This window comes from Antechinus flavipes, chromosome 2, assembly GCF_016432865.1.
Source record: "Antechinus flavipes isolate AdamAnt ecotype Samford, QLD, Australia chromosome 2, AdamAnt_v2, whole genome shotgun sequence".
Classification (NCBI taxonomy): domain Eukaryota; kingdom Metazoa; phylum Chordata; class Mammalia; order Dasyuromorphia; family Dasyuridae; genus Antechinus; species Antechinus flavipes.
The window spans coordinates 439,379,304-439,396,646 of record NC_067399.1 but is presented as its reverse complement, the minus strand read 5'-3'; the positions used below and the strand labels follow the sequence as shown (position 1 = coordinate 439,396,646).

The following is a 17,343-nucleotide window of genomic DNA, read 5'->3' as shown; positions in this document are numbered from 1 at the left end:
TTCTCTTGATGTTGTGTTTGAATGCAGATTTTTCTATTTAGTTTTGGTCTTTTCATAAGGAATGCTTGAAAAATCCTCTTTTTAAAAAAATTAGATAAGCATTTTCTCTGTAAAATTGTCACTTTTGCTAGATAGCAAAAGTTTGTTGTAATCCTAATTCCTTTGTATTCCAAAATAATATATTCTAAAAACCTTTTTCCTGAACTCTTCTAGTAATTTTTTCTGGGTAATTTAATTATTGTATTAAAAAGAACAATATATTTATTAATAAAAGTCATTTGGCCTTTTCCCTTAGACCAATGACCCTCAATGGTAGTTCACAATTTATATGTCCTTCAGAGAGTAGATGTTCCGAGGCAATCAACTCTGATTGGCTAACAAGTAATGAGAAAATGAATATTACAATGAGAGACTGGGCTATATTACAGTGAAAGTATAGGGTTTATGACTAGGATCACTACTGATCAAAGAGTCATTATTACTATATCATCTTTATGACAAAAGGGAGAATCAACATTTTTCCAGACCTATCTGAGCAAATGCAAAGATCACTTATTAGCTCAAGCTTGGAATTTCTTTTACTATTTGATTAGATCTTGGCCTGTTTAAATCTTTGAGAAGGTTTCCCACACTGCTTCATTTTTGGCCTTCTAATAATAATAATAATTCTAATAATTTGGTCTTGTGTCCAATCTGCATTTTTCTTTGAGGTTTTGCTTATACATGTTATTGTCCTATTCTCTGTTGTTTTGAGATTTCTTATCATAGTAGATTTTTATGATCAGGTTCTTTTTTTGCTCATTTTTCCAGCTTACTTCCTATCTTGACACTTTATATTATTGTTGGTTCTGTGTTCACTCCTGAGTGTGTATGTGAGGGTGGGGGGGAAATATCTGTCCTGAGCTTCTGTCTTTTATGCTCACCTGCTGCTTTCATAGTTCAATTTGAAGGCCTGTAAGTTTTCTCTTTCCAAAGTGATATGATCTGGGAAGTTCACACCAAAAGCTCTTCAGTTCTTCCTGGTCTGTGCTCTGCAAATTCTTGACCTAGTTTGGATCTGTAGGATTGTATGTGGTTGAGTTTCCTTTGACTTCTGCTGGATTCAGTCACAGCCTTCTGGGAGGTTTTGCAGACTTCTGCTGACTCCTTCTTGGGCTTGGTCCCTTTTTCTGTTTATTCTACGTAACAGGACTGATTAATGGTTGAGAGTCTCCACTTTGCTCTTGGGCTCAGTCACATAGCTATGTTTCAAGAACTTATTCCTCGTTCCTTACACATATAGGACCCCTATTCTCTGGTGACCACATCCACTTTTCTCTACCTTGGAATTGTGGCTCTAAACTGGGTAATGGGTGACAGAGCTGCTAAATGACACCTATTATAAAGCCATGGATACCATTACTACTCATAGAACTAGTACAGAGTCCCCTAGAATTTCGTTCTTCCCAGCTATTCAGTCCCCTTACTTTCCCTAGGTACAGGACTGATCTCTGTTGAATATCTTGTTTGGTTTACTCTGCATTAGTTCATACAAGTCTTTTCACTTTCCTCTGAATCCATTAAATTTGTAGAGTCTTACAGGGCAATAATATTTCATTACATTTGTGTACCACAAATTTGAACAGATGATTTTCTTTTCCTTCCCTATGTTCTATCATATTTTTATTTTGTTGAAATTGGAAATATTTTCCAATTACAGTTTAAAATTTTTCATTTATTAATTACATATAAAACAATTTTAAAATTCATCTTTAAAAATTTTTGTTTCCTCCCAATTATATGTAAAGCAATTTAGACTTTTTTTTCAATTGTTGACCTTTATTTTTTATAATATTTTGAGTTCCAAATTTTCCTCCCTTCCTCATCTCTAATAGAGCAAACAATTTGATATAGGTTACATAGTATAATATTAACATTCATTTTTTTAAAAATGTTGAGTTCCAAACGTTCTCCTTTCTTCCATTACCTCCTCTCTTTCCTAATATTGGTTAGTAGTGTGCTTTAGATTTTACAAGTGCATTCATGCAAAATATATTTCCATATTAGCCATGTTGCAAAAAAACAAACAAACTAGAAAAGTAAAATTAAAAAAATATGCTTCCACTTACATTCAGATTCAATCAGTTTGTCCTTTGGAGAGTGCATTTTTCACCATAAGTCCTTTAGAATTGTCTTAAGTCATTGAAGTGCTAACAGGAACTAAGTCATTCATGTTTGATCATCGTACAATATTGCTGTTACTTTGTACAATATTCTGATTCTGCTCTTTTTACTTTGCATCAATTCATATAAATATTTGCAGGTTTTTCTGAATGCATCTTGTCATTTCTTAATAGCACAATGAGGTATTACATCACAATTACGTACCACAACTTATTCAGTCATTCCCCAATTGATGGGTATCCCCTCAATTTCTACCACAAAAAAAAGCTGCTATAAATATTTGTGTATGCCTGCATATGTTCTTTTCCTTTGATCTAAACAGATGATTTTCAGAAGAAAAATGGAAACTATTGACAACCATTTGAAAAAATGCCACAAGTAGGAATATAAATTAATGTTGAATCTCTCCAAAAAATTGATGAAGATAGTAAAAGAAAAAAAAGAGCTGTGTTTGGAAAACTGTAGGAAGACAGACAGAGTAGAAGTATTCTGTGAATTGAAACTGTGTTTGATAAGTGATTAAATTATTTGACTTTGTCCAGAAGCATCTGTTTTACATAGTTTGGACAAGTTTTGTTGTTGTTGTTGTTGTTTTAAGATGTTAGTGAGGCTTAGGATCATTATTGGTTTTACTTCTTTGTTGCCTGAAACATATAAGGTCCCTGTTATGGAGAGTTGATGTTAAGAGGTTTTAGCTCATTGCTCAATTCACTCTTTTCAGTTATGGTGAAACATAAACCAAAATAATTCAGACATTATTTTTCCTGACCTAGCTTAATTGGTGACCTTGAAGAAATTGGAAGTGGGGTGGAAGATAGTAATTTTATTTGTTTTACTATCTTTTTTAACCTTAGAAATTTTTTTTAAAGAAATTGTATCTTTTTACTCTTTTGTTATTAATAGTGTTTTATTGCATTTTATAATCTACTAGAGCCTCACTGCATTCTAATCCTGAGCTGCTTGAACTGGCATAAAGTGGGCTTGACCCAGAAAAACAGATGTCAAATAAAACAAAAAAGTTGTTTCAGAAGTAGGAAGAAAACCAGGAGGATAGCATAGTATAATGGCTCTTAGACTTTTCTTTTCCTTTTTTTTTGGCGGAGGGGCTCATAGCAGATTCGTACTCTTTTCTTTGGGGAATTGTGGCAATTTATGATAGAGGAATGAATAGAATTGTACATGCATATGTTATTTGCATGTGGAAATTTCAAATAATTTCTAAGGGACTTGAGTGTTCAGTTTTGAATGTAAGTTCCAAATAATTTCTGGCACACTTAATGGATGCTGATGGCATATTATAGCATACCTTTTGAGTACCATTGTTATAGTGGCATGGGATTATTGCTTTCCCTTCAGTATGTGTAGGTTCTTTCTACAAGGGAGGAAAACATCTCTTTTATTGGGGAGGTTCTAAATCTCACTTTGTCAAGGGGGTGACTGAGAGATGAAAAAATTGTTTCTTGGTGTGCTGAATGTGCTGCTTTTGTATAGTACTCACCATCTGGGAAACAAACACAGAAATGACATCTGGTGCTTGCTCCATTGTATTAACACTGTACTCCTATACAATAGTTGTTCCTAGGCAACCATTGACACTCTGCTGCTGCCTAGGGTCCTGATTAGAACTGTTGGTCTTATGAAAGCAACTTACTCATCTTGGCTGAAAGTATCAGGCTGGGTGGGTGGAATTCTGTCCTTTTTCCAGATGCTTTTTACTTTGGACTAAATGGTTTCTGAGGTCCCTTTCTGCTCTAGATTTATAGTCCTATGATTAGTGGATCTAATGAAAGATCTTCTTTTCTGTTACTGTTCTTGTAACAGAAGCTCTTTAGTATAATGTGGAAAAGGCTCAGATAGATGTGGAATCAGAAGTACTGAATTGAAAGTCTAGTTCTGCCATTATTAGCTATGTGACTTTGCACACAATGGATATTTAATACATATTGAATTGAATTGACTTTGGGTAAGTCATTTTACTTTTCTACTCATTTTTCTCATCTGTAAAATGAGGAAAGTAATTTAGCTTGCATTTGTATAGTTCTTTAAGATTTTTGCAAAGAATTTTATATAGGTTATTTCAGTTGATCTGCACAATAATCCAATGAGCTAAGTGCTGTTATTTTCTCCATTTTACAAATAAGGAAGTGAGGATAAAAGTAAAATGAGTTGCCTAGCGGGCCTATGTAGCTAATTAGTGTCAGAAATAGAAGTCAGCCAAGTCTTTCTTACTCTAAGCTTAGTGCTGCATCTACTATTGCTTCTCCCTTTAAGGTTCACAAAAGAGTTTACATATATTATTTCATTTCATCCTCATGACAATTCTGTGAGATAGGTACTTTTTAAGGAGAGGGGGAAAGTAGGACTCATAAAGGTTAACTGATTTGGTCATAGTCATAAAAGTAAAGTTAGGAATTGAATTCAAGTGACTCATTGCCTATCCAACATGCCACATTTTGCTGGAATGAGCTTACAAGGATTTCAGAATCAAATCATTTAATGGATGTGAAACTTAAATCAAAATGCTATACACACATAAGCCCAGAATCTTGGGGAAAACAATGATTTTTGAAGTTTGTTCCCAATAAATTCATTTCTTCATGCCTCTTCCCACCCTCACTCTCTGGTTTTTCCTGTCCAGGCATTTGGGCATTTCACAACATGGTAGGTGGTTTCGTAAAAGAGTCAACCATTAATTTCAGGTGAATGCCTGAAAAACCAATTTTAAACTGTCTCAGAGTTTATTAGAACTTAACTTCTTTGATTTTATTGTTGTGTCCAAATGGCTCAGATATGGGTATTGTTTTGTTTTGTCTTTTCAGTGGTGGAAGGGCTTTCTCTATTGGATTTGGGAGTGTCTCCCTATTCCGGAGCCGTATTTCATGAAGTAAGTATAAATGTTCCCTTTCTACTCTATGTGTTAAAAAATATTTTATTGCCATTCATACAAAATCTAGCAAATGTAAAACACTAGCTATTTAATATGTAACTTAAGAAAGCTTTGAAAAATCATTTGAGAAATAATCCTTTATATGAAGTCTTCATGATATAACAGTACTAGGGCAGCAAGAAGATTATACAATGATCAATTCTGATAGATGTGGCTTTTTCCCACAGCGAGATGATTCAGACCAGTTCCAATAATTTTGTGATAAAGAGAGCCATCTACATCCAGGGAAAGGACTGTAGGAACTGAGTCTGGACCACAACATAGCATTTTCACTCTTTCTGTTGTTGTTTGCTTGCATTTTGTTTTCTTAGTTTTTTTTTCCTTTTTTGATCTGATGTTTTCTTATGAAGCAAGATAATTGCATAAGTATGTATACATAATATTGGATTTAACATATATTTTAGCATATTTAACTTGGATTGGATTATCTGCCATCTAGAAGAGGGGATAAGGAAAAGGAAGGGAAAATTTGGACACAGGATTTTGCAAGGGTCATTGTTGAAAAATTACCTATGTATATGTTTTGTAAATAAAAAGCTTTAATTAAAAAATGATATAACAGTACTATCACAGTTGTGATTGAAACACTTGCCTTATAAACTGAAGAAACAGATCTTGGCCATGGGAATTATGCCCAGAGAGGATATTTAGAAGTATTGAAAGTCTTGACAGTTTTATCACATTATTTTCCCAGATCTATATTTCTTCTGTACTATTCCATAGTACAGATATTCATTTGGATAAATTGAGATAGAAATCTTTTTGTGCTTCTAGTTCTCACTAGTAAATATGGCATGGTGTAGAAAAAGGAGAATGGGATTTAAGACACTTGAGTGTGAGGCTAACTCTATCATTGTCTGGACAAAGTTAACTTTCTGATCATCTATATAAAATAAAGATAATCTTGTACTTGCTTACATCGAACTTGTAAGAAGATAATTGATATAAAATACTTTGTTTATGCTAATACATAATACTTTAAAGCTATTAGGATTTTATTGTCAGTATTTAGAGTTTTGTGGTTTCTTGTGTATAGATACTTTTTTACTTGATGTAGATTGCGATTCTAATAACTTTCAGTTTGGGGGATCTGGAAATTATTTTGTTCTAGTTGTTTCTGTTGGTAATAGAAAATTTGGCTTAAATTTTTTTTGTTTTTATTTTATAGACACCGCTAATAATATATCTTTTCCACTTCCTGATTGACTATGCGGAGTTGGTATTTATGGTAAGTAATCTCTTTTTTTTTTTAAAATTAGATTAAATTAATTTATTTTTGTGACATTTTAAGTTCCCAACCATCTCTTTCCCTTCCTTCTTCTCTTGCGTTAGAGAAAGCCATCATTTGACATGAATTCATAAATACATGTCAAACCATAATATGCATTCTTCTATTATTAGTTCTTTCTATGGAGGTAGATAACATCTTCTTTCATAGATACTTTGTAGTTGATTTGAGTAGTTATATTATTCAGAATAACTTGGTATTTCACAGTTGCTCTTCAAACAGTACTGTTGTTGATATATTTAAAATTCCCTTGGTTCTACTCATTTCACTCTACATTATTTCATGCAAGTCTTTCCAAGTTTTTCTAAAATCAGCTAGCTCATCATTTCTTACAGCACAGTAGTATTCCATCACAATCATATATCATAGCTTGTTTAGCCATTTCCCAATTAATAGCCATCCCTATAATTTTCAGTTCTTCGCCACGACAAAGAGAGCAAATATAAATATTTCAGAACATGGGTTCTTTTGCTTTTTTATTTTCAAAACATGTGCATAGATAATTTTCAACATTCACCCTTGCAAAATTTTGTGTTGCAAATTTTTTTTCTCCCTCATTTCCCCCTACCCCCATTCTTACATGGCAAGTAGACCAATATATATTAAATATGTACAGTACTTCTATACATATTTCCACAGTTACCATGTGTGCATGAAATTTTATAACTCTTTGGGCATAACTTCAGATTGCTCTCAAATGCTTGATTAGTTCACAGTTTCACCAACTGTATAATAATGTCCTAATTTTGTCACATCTTCTACACAGGTGCCTCAAACTTTTTAAATAGGGGGCCAGTTCACTGTCCCTCAGACTGGTGGAGGACCGAACTATAGTAAAAACAAAAACTTTGTTTTGTGGGCCTTTAAATAAAGAAACTTCATAGCCCTGGGTGAGGGGGAGAAACATCCTCAGCTGCTGCATCTGGCCCACGGGCCTTAGTTTGAGGACCCCTGCTAACATTTGTCATGTTTTCCCTTCTATCATTTTAGCCAATCTGATAGGTGTTAGGTGTTATCCCAGAATTAAAGATCTGACCTATCATTTTTGAGGATCAAAGGGGGTCAATAAATATAACAAACTTTGCAATTGTAAAGCATAGAATGCCATATATATTAAACATTTATTTAACTTTTGTTTAATATGTTATATATTTTTTAAAAAATTAAGTGATAAACATGAAAAAATGATACTTTCCTTTTCTTTTCTTTTCTTTTCTTTTTTTTTTGCTAAGGCAATTGGGGTTGAGTGACTTGCCCAGGGTCACACAGCTAGGAAGTATTAAATGTCTGAGACCAGATTGGAGCTCAGATCCTCCTGACTTCAGGGCTGGTGCTCTATTCACTGTGCCACCTAGTTGCCCCGATAAATGATGCCTTCTTGATAAAGAACATTCTTTCCTTCACCCATCTACAAATGTTCCTTCATCTAATTTCATAGCACCTTCTATTCCTTTTATGGACTTGTTATGTTCTAATTTGTATTATATCTGTCTGTGTACATATTTTTATCCCTTTCCTGAAAGACTAAAAATCCTGTGATGGTATAAATTGTGTCTTAATTCTTCTTTATTCTTCACTCTGAAGAAAAAGAAGGGAAGAAAAAGGAAAGAATTCATTTCCTTAGTGGATTTCTTTGACAAAGACTCAATTTCAATTGATAAATGATGGACAGAAGCAGCTACACCCAAAGAAAGAACACTGGGAAACGAATGTGAACTATTTGCATTTTTGTTTTTCTTTCCGAGTTGTTTTTTTACCTTCTGAATCCAATTCTCCCTGTGCAACAAGAGAACTGCTCGGTTCTGTACACATATATTGTATCTAGGATATACTGCAACATATTTAACATCTATAGGACTGCTTGCCATCTAGGGGAGGGGGTGGAGGGAGGGAGGGGAAAAATTGGAACAGAAGCGAGTGCAAGGGATAATGTTGTAAAAAAATTACCCTGGCATGGATTCTGTCAATATAAAGTTATTATAAAATAAAATAAAATAAAATATTAAAAAAAAAGAATTCATTTCCTTTAAAGTATTTCAATGTCTAAATAGCATTTTATTGCTTGCAAACTACTTCCCTGTACATATCTCACTTAATCCATGTATAACACATCCCTGTGGTAGATATCCCATTTTACAGAGATACCCTTTTATTAAGGGTCAGTTAAATAGCTTACTTAAGGCCAGTTCAATCAACCATCAGAAGAGGGATGAAATCTATGACTGAATACTAAGTGTCCTTTTCATCCTGCTATACTTCTTCCCATCTATTTAGTTAGAAATTTTGGAAAATAATCATTATTTCTATGATACTATAATAGTTCTAAAATTAACATGTATCAGAATCTGAGCCTCAGAATCTGAGGCTATATATAAACTATTACAATCACGAAAAGTTCTGATAGATTCTACAAACTTTATAAAATGACTTTTTAAAAAATAGATTTATTATAAATCTGTGATAGAGATAAAGAATACGATGATGATTGATATGATAAAAAAAGTGTTGTACAAATAATACCAATGTAGCCAAGATTAGAAGGAAAGCAGAAATTGTGGAAAAAAATTTTATGTAGAGTATTTTGGATAAAGGTCTCATATCTCAGTTATATAGTGAACTCTTGTCAGTTCAGCAGCTGAGGCTTCTGTAGCTCTCAGCCCACAGAATGTAAGAACTAGGATATGGTCATATGGAGATTCCAGGGTTTCCCTTGGTGACAGAGCAGTATTCTGTTGCATTGCCTATTCTTGGATCTGAGTCATAGGCTTGTTTGCAATTTCAGGACAAGGAGAGGTACCAGCACACCAGAGCTTGTGGCCACAGAGGAATGGAGACTCTGGTCACAATTCCAGGGAGAAAAAGAATGCTTATAAACACTCACAAATCAGAACACAGGGCTAGGAGAGAAGTAAATTTACCTCTCCTTAGATCTTTCCATGAAAGAACTGAAAATTTACAGATTTCTCTCACCACCATCCCACTCCTCCAAAACTAGCTCTAAAAACAGCTGCATAAAAAATCTGATTCTTGGTATAGTGCCTCTCCACTTCAGAAGCCTCTCCAATTTTAACATATAAAATTAAAAATCAAGAAAAAATGAGCAAGCAACAAAAAGAGAACCTGACCATAAAAAGTTACTATGGTAACATGGAAGATCAAAACACAAATTCAGAAGACAGAAGAGTCAAAACTGCTACACCCAATGCCTCTAAGAAAAATATGATTTAGTGTTAGGACATAAAAGAGTTCAAAAAGGATTTTACAAATCAAGTAATAGAAATAGAGGAAAAAATGAGAGTGATGCAAGAAAATTATGAAAAAAATAAGTCAGTATCTTGGAAAAGAAGGTAGAAAAAAACACTGAAGAAAATATCTCCCTTAAAAACAGAATTAGCCAAATGGAAAAAGATTTACAAAGATTCCCTAAAGAGAAGAACTTCTTTAAAAAGGAGGCACAAAAGCTCACTAAAGAAAATAATTCCTTACAACTCAGAATGGCAAGTGGAAGCTAATGACTCCTTGAGATATCAAAATACAATTTAAAAATATCCAAAGAATGAAAAAAAAATAGAAGAAAATGTGAAATATCTCATTGGAAAAACAATTGACCTGGAAAATAGATTGAGAAGAGATAATTTAAGAATTATTGGGCTACCTGAAAAGCCATGAACAAAAAAAGAGCCTATACATCATCTTTGAAAAATTATCAAGGAAAACTGCTCTGATATTCTTGAAGTGGGGAGGGCCAGGGTTGTGGGGGGAGACCAAACTAGAAATGGAAAGAATTCACTGATTACCTCCTAAAAGATCTCAAAATGAAAACTTCCATATAGATGATAGCTAAATTCTAGAGCTCTAAAATCAAAGAGAAAATATTAAAAGCAGCCAGAAAGAAACAATTCAAATATCATGATGCCACAATTAGGATGAAACAGGAGTTAGCCACTTCTATATTAAAGGATTGAAGGGCTTGGAACATGATATCCTGGAAGGCAAAGGAACTAGGATTACAACCAAGAATTATTTACCCAGCAAAACTGAGTATAATTCTTCAAGGGAAAAAAAATGGATATTTAATGAAATAGAAAGCTTTCAAGCATCCCTTATGAAAAGATCCGAAATGAATAGAAAAATCTGGCAATTAAACACATGGCTTAAGAGATGTATAAAAAAGTAATCAGGAAAGAGCAATTATAAGGGATTCAGTAAGTTTAAGCTATTTACATTCCTACATAGGAAAGTGATGCTTGTTAACTTTTAAGAACTTTCTCATTATTAGGGCAGTAAGAAAGCATACACATAGAGAGAAGGCATGGGTGTGAATGAAATATGTTGGGTTGATATCTAAAAAAATAAAATTAAGAGTGAGAAAGAGGAATGCACTGGAAGAAGGGGAAAGAGAAAGATAGATAATTTACCCTATTATCTCACATAAAATAGGCACAAGCAAACTTTTATATTGGAGGGGAACCTGGGAGAGATTGAGGGGAAACTTTTGAATCTTACTGTCATTGGAATTGGCTCAAAGAGAATAAATCAATTAGATATAAAAATCTTATCTTATTCTACAGGAAAGTAGGGGGAAAGAGAAAAAAAGAAAGGAGGATTTGATGGAAAGAAGAGCAGATTGGAGAAGATGGTAGTTAGAAGCAAAACTATTAAGGATGGACAAGGTAAAAGAGAGAGAGTAGAATAAATGGGAAAAAACAGGATGGAGGGAAATAGACAATAATCATAACTGAAAAAAATCTTTATGGTTGATTCCTCACATAAAAGCCTGCTTTTTCAGTTATATAGAGAACTGAGTCAAATTTGTAAAAATAAGAACTGTTCCCAATTCATAAATAGTGAAAGAATATTAATAGACAATTTTCAGAGGAAGTAATCAAAGCTGTCTAAAGCCATATGAAAAAATGCCCTAAATCGCTATTGATTAGAGAAATGGAAATTACTTCCACCTCATATCCTATCAGATTGGCTAATATGACAGAAAAGGAAAATTACAAATATTAGAGATGTGGGAAAATTAAGACAATAATACATTAGTGAAGGAGTTGTGAACTGATTCAGCCATTCTGGAGAACAATTTGGAAATATGTCCAGTGTGTACTGTGCAACTGTACATACCTTTGATCCAACAATATCACTACTGGTTCTGTACTCAGAGATAAAAGAAAAGGAAAAGAAACCATATATACAAAAATATTAATGGCAGCTCTTTTTGTTGTGGCAAAGTATTAGAAATTGAAGAGTGCCCATCGAGTGGGAAATGACTTAAGAAGTTGTGGTATGTTATTGTGGTAAAATACTATTGTGCTATAAGCAATCATGTGTAGGATGCTCTAATCTGAAAAGACTTGTAGGAATTTATGCAAAGTGAAATGAGCAGAACCAGTAGAACATCATATATAGTAATAGCAATATTGAACAATGATCAACTGTGAATGACTCAGCAATACAATGATCTAAGACAATTCTGAAGGATTTATGATGAAAAAATGTTATCTACAGTGAAAGAATTGATGGTTCTGAATGTAGATTGAAGATACTTTTTAAAAAAGGCACGAAGTTTCTTTATTTTCTTGCTTTTTTGTTTTCTTTTATAATATGATTAATATAGAAATATGTTTTGCATGATTTCATATATGTAACATGTCAAATTTGCTTTCTCAATGAGAAGTTTGGAGGGAGGGAAGGAGAGAATTTGGAACTCAAAATTTTAAAAATGAATCTTAAAAATTGTTTTATGTGTAATTGGGGTCAAAGTATTAAATAAATGTGTGTATATGTATATATATGCACACACACATATATATAAATGAGTGATATTTTTCTTAGAAGGGATCCATAAACTTTTCAGATTGCCAGATGCTCTGGGATTAGATAGATAGACTTTATAGTCTCTTCCAGGTCTAATCTAGAATATCATGAAATCTGGTGCTTTCTCCTTTACTCCACAATACCTCAAAATATTATCTACATCACAATTTACTACCAGTGTGTGGTTATCAACAGCATTTTTAGTAGTGTTCTTATCAGCACTATTCCTAATATTTCTTATAACCTGAATGTGGATTATATTAGTTTTTGTTCTTCATAAATTGGAGAGAAAATCTTTTCTGGTGTTTCTAAAACAGTTCTTGCTAGTGATTTGCTCTGACAAAATTGGTTTTTAAAAGTGGATGGAACTAAGTATACTGAACTGTTTTTTTTTTTTTAATTGCTGGATTTTTAGACCTTTTGTAGGTTTTATCCACTCCTTATTTTATGAAAATCCCAGCAGGTTTTAATTCTAGTTCTTTGATTTTCTTTTCTTTTCCTTCTTTCCTTCCTTCTCATCCTTCTCTTCCTTCCTTCTTTCCTTTCCTCCTTCCTTTCAGGATTCTTTCATGAATGGGTATCTAGATTAATAGACACATTTTTCATATATATATATATATATATATATATATATATATATATATATATATATATATATATATATATATATATATATATATATATATATATATATATATATATATATATATATATATATATATATATATATATATATATATATATATATATATATATATATATATATATATATATATATATATATATATATATATATATATATATATATATATATATATATATATATATATATATATATATATATATATATATATATATATATATATATATATATATATATATATATATATATATATATATATATATATATATATATATATATATATATATATATATATATATATATATATATATATATATATATATATATATATATATATATATATATATATATATATATATATATATATATATATATATATATATATATATATATATATATATATATATATATATATATATATATATATATATATATATATATATATATATATATATATATATATATATATATATATATATATATATATATATATATATATATATATATATATATATATATATATATATATATATATATATATATATATATATATATATATATATATATATATATATATATATATATATATATATATATATATATATATATATATATATATATATATATATATATATATATATATATATATATATATATATATATATATATATATATATATATATATATATATATATATATATATATATATATATATATATATATATATATATATATATATATATATATATATATATATATATATATATATATATATATATATATATATATATATATATATATATATATATATATATATATATATATATATATATATATATATATATATATATATATATATATATATATATATATATATATATATATATATATATATATATATATATATATATATATATATATATATATATATATATATATATATATATATATATATATATATATATATATATATATATATATATATATATATATATATATATATATATATATATATATATATATATATATATATATATATATATATATATATATATATATATATATATATATATATATATATATATATATATATATATATATATATATATATATATATATATATATATATATATATATATATATATATATATATATATATATATATATATATATATATATATATATATATATATATATATATATATATATATATATATATATATATATATATATATATATATATATATATATATATATATATATATATATATATATATATATATATATATATATATATATATATATATATATATATATATATATATATATATATATATATATATATATATATATATATATATATATATATATATATATATATATATATATATATATATATATATATATATATATATATATATATATATATATATATATATATATATATATATATATATATATATATATATATATATATATATATATATATATATATATATATATATATATATATATATATATATATATATATATATATATATATATATATATATATATATATATATATATATATATATATATATATATATATATATATATATATATATATCCTCCTGTTACTGTGAATATCCCAGTAACTGGTTCTGTCTTTCTCCAGCACTCATGCAGATTCTTGTACCTTTCTGTGATTTTCATTGTTAACTTATTGATCAAACTATAGGCAACCACACTTATTTTGACTTTATTACAAATTTATTAAAATGTACTTTATGTAGAATAGCAAGTTTTGATTCAGTACTTTTCCTTTTTAATATTGTTTACTTTTGTATGTAATCAAAGAATGATAGTTGCTAATTGGTTTCACTGGTAAAACTTTTAATATAATTAGCATTTGATTACTTCATGAAGGATATCTGCAACAATTTGCCCTTCTGGTCTCTACCTAAAGAAGAGCAGATTGGAGAAGATGGTAGTTAGAAGCAAAACTATTAAGGATGGACAAGGTAAAAGAGAGAGAGTAGAATAAATGGGAAAAAACAGGATGGAGGGAAATAGACAATAATCATAACTGAAAAAAATCTTTATGGTTGATTCCTCACATAAAAGCCTGCTTTTTCAGTTATATAGAGAACTGAGTCAAATTTGTAAAAATAAGAACTGTTCCCAATTCATAAATAGTGAAAGAATATTAATAGACAATTTTCAGAGGAAGTAATCAAAGCTGTCTAAAGCCATATGAAAAAATGCCCTAAATCGCTATTGATTAGAGAAATGGAAATTACTTCCACCTCATATCCTATCAGATTGGCTAATATGACAGAAAAGGAAAATTACAAATATTAGAGATGTGGGAAAATTAAGACAATAATACATTAGTGAAGGAGTTGTGAACTGATTCAGCCATTCTGGAGAACAATTTGGAAATATGTCCAGTGTGTACTGTGCAACTGTACATACCTTTGATCCAACAATATCACTACTGGTTCTGTACTCAGAGATAAAAGAAAAGGAAAAGAAACCATATATACAAAAATATTAATGGCAGCTCTTTTTGTTGTGGCAAAGTATTAGAAATTGAAGAGTGCCCATCGAGTGGGAAATGACTTAAGAAGTTGTGGTATGTTATTGTGGTAAAATACTATTGTGCTATAAGCAATCATGTGTAGGATGCTCTAATCTGAAAAGACTTGTAGGAATTTATGCAAAGTGAAATGAGCAGAACCAGTAGAACATCATATATAGTAATAGCAATATTGAACAATGATCAACTGTGAATGACTCAGCAATACAATGATCTAAGACAATTCTGAAGGATTTATGATGAAAAAATGTTATCTACAGTGAAAGAATTGATGGTTCTGAATGTAGATTGAAGATACTTTTTAAAAAAGGCACGAAGTTTCTTTATTTTCTTGCTTTTTTGTTTTCTTTTATAATATGATTAATATAGAAATATGTTTTGCATGATTTCATATATGTAACATGTCAAATTTGCTTTCTCAATGAGAAGTTTGGAGGGAGGGAAGGAGAGAATTTGGAACTCAAAATTTTAAAAATGAATCTTAAAAATTGTTTTATGTGTAATTGGGGTCAAATTTTTTTTTTTTTTTTTTTTTTTTTTTTTTTTTTTTTTTTTTTTTTTTTTTTTTTTTTTTTTTTTTTTTTTTTTTTTTTTTTTTTTTTTTTTTTTTTTTTTTTTTTTTTTTTTTTTTTTTTTTTTTTTTTTTTTTTTTTTTTTTTTTTTTTTTTTTTTTTTTTTTTTTTTTTTTTTTTTTTTTTTTTTTTTTTTTTTTTTTTTTTTTTTTTTTTTTTTTTTTTTTTTTTTTTTTTTTTTTTTTTTTTTTTTTTTTTTTTTTTTTTTTTTTTTTTTTTTTTTTTTTTTTTTTTTTTTTTTTTTTTTTTTTTTTTTTTTTTTTTTTTTTTTTTTTTTTTTTTTTTTTTTTTTTTTTTTTTTTTTTTTTTTTTTTTTTTTTTTTTTTTTTTTTTTTTTTTTTTTTTTTTTTTTTTTTTTTTTTTTTTTTTTTTTTTTTTTTTTTTTTTTTTTTTTTTTTTTTTTTTTTTTTTTTTTTTTTTTTTTTTTTTTTTTTTTTTTTTTTTTTTTTTTTTTTTTTTTTTTTTTTTTTTTTTTTTTTTTTTTTTTTTTTTTTTTTTTTTTTTTTTTTTTTTTTTTTTTTTTTTTTTTTTTTTTTTTTTTTTTTTTTTTTTTTTTTTTTTTTTTTTTTTTTTTTTTTTTTTTTTTTTTTTTTTTTTTTTTTTTTTTTTTTTTTTTTTTTTTTTTTTTTTTTTTTTTTTTTTTTTTTTTTTTTTTTTTTTTTTTTTTTTTTTTTTTTTTTTTTTTTTTTTTTTTTTTTTTTTTTTTTTTTTTTTTTTTTTTTTTTTTTTTTTTTTTTTTTTTTTTTTTTTTTTTTTTTTTTTTTTTTTTTTTTTTTTTTTTTTTTTTTTTTTTTTTTTTTTTTTTTTTTTTTTTTTTTTTTTTTTTTTTTTTTTTTTTTTTTTTTTTTTTTTTTTTTTTTTTTTTTTTTTTTTTTTTTTTTTTTTTTTTTTTTTTTTTTTTTTTTTTTTTTTTTTTTTTTTTTTTTTTTTTTTTTTTTTTTTTTTTTTTTTTTTTTTTTTTTTTTTTTTTTTTTTTTTTTTTTTTTTTTTTTTTTTTTTTTTTTTTTTTTTTTTTTTTTTTTTTTTTTTTTTTTTTTTTTTTTTTTTTTTTTTTTTTTTTTTTTTTTTTTTTTTTTTTTTTTTTTTTTTTTTTTTTTTTTTTTTTTTTTTTTTTTTTTTTTTTTTTTTTTTTTTTTTTTTTTTTTTTTTTTTTTTTTTTTTTTTTTTTTTTTTTTTTTTTTTTTTTTTTTTTTTTTTTTTTTTTTTTTTTTTTTTTTTTTTTTTTTTTTTTTTTTTTTTTTTTTTTTTTTTTTTTTTTTTTTTTTTTTTTTTTTTTTTTTTTTTTTTTTTTTTTTTTTTTTTTTTTTTTTTTTTTTTTTTTTTTTTTTT

General features: G+C 27.2%; 1 protein-coding gene across 3 annotated transcripts in view; it reads left to right on the top strand.

Moving 5' to 3' along the window:
* The window catches only part of PIGU (phosphatidylinositol glycan anchor biosynthesis class U), a 125,660-nt gene that overhangs the window by 17,751 nt on the left and 90,566 nt on the right, over positions 1-17,343 (top strand). For all 3 annotated transcript variants that reach the window (XM_051979158.1, XM_051979159.1, XM_051979157.1), the window contains exons 2-3: positions 4,983-5,047; positions 6,279-6,338. In XM_051979158.1, coding sequence (XP_051835118.1) covers positions 4,983-5,047; positions 6,279-6,338 — 125 coding nt within the window. The remainder of the gene's footprint in view (positions 1-4,982; positions 5,048-6,278; positions 6,339-17,343) is intronic.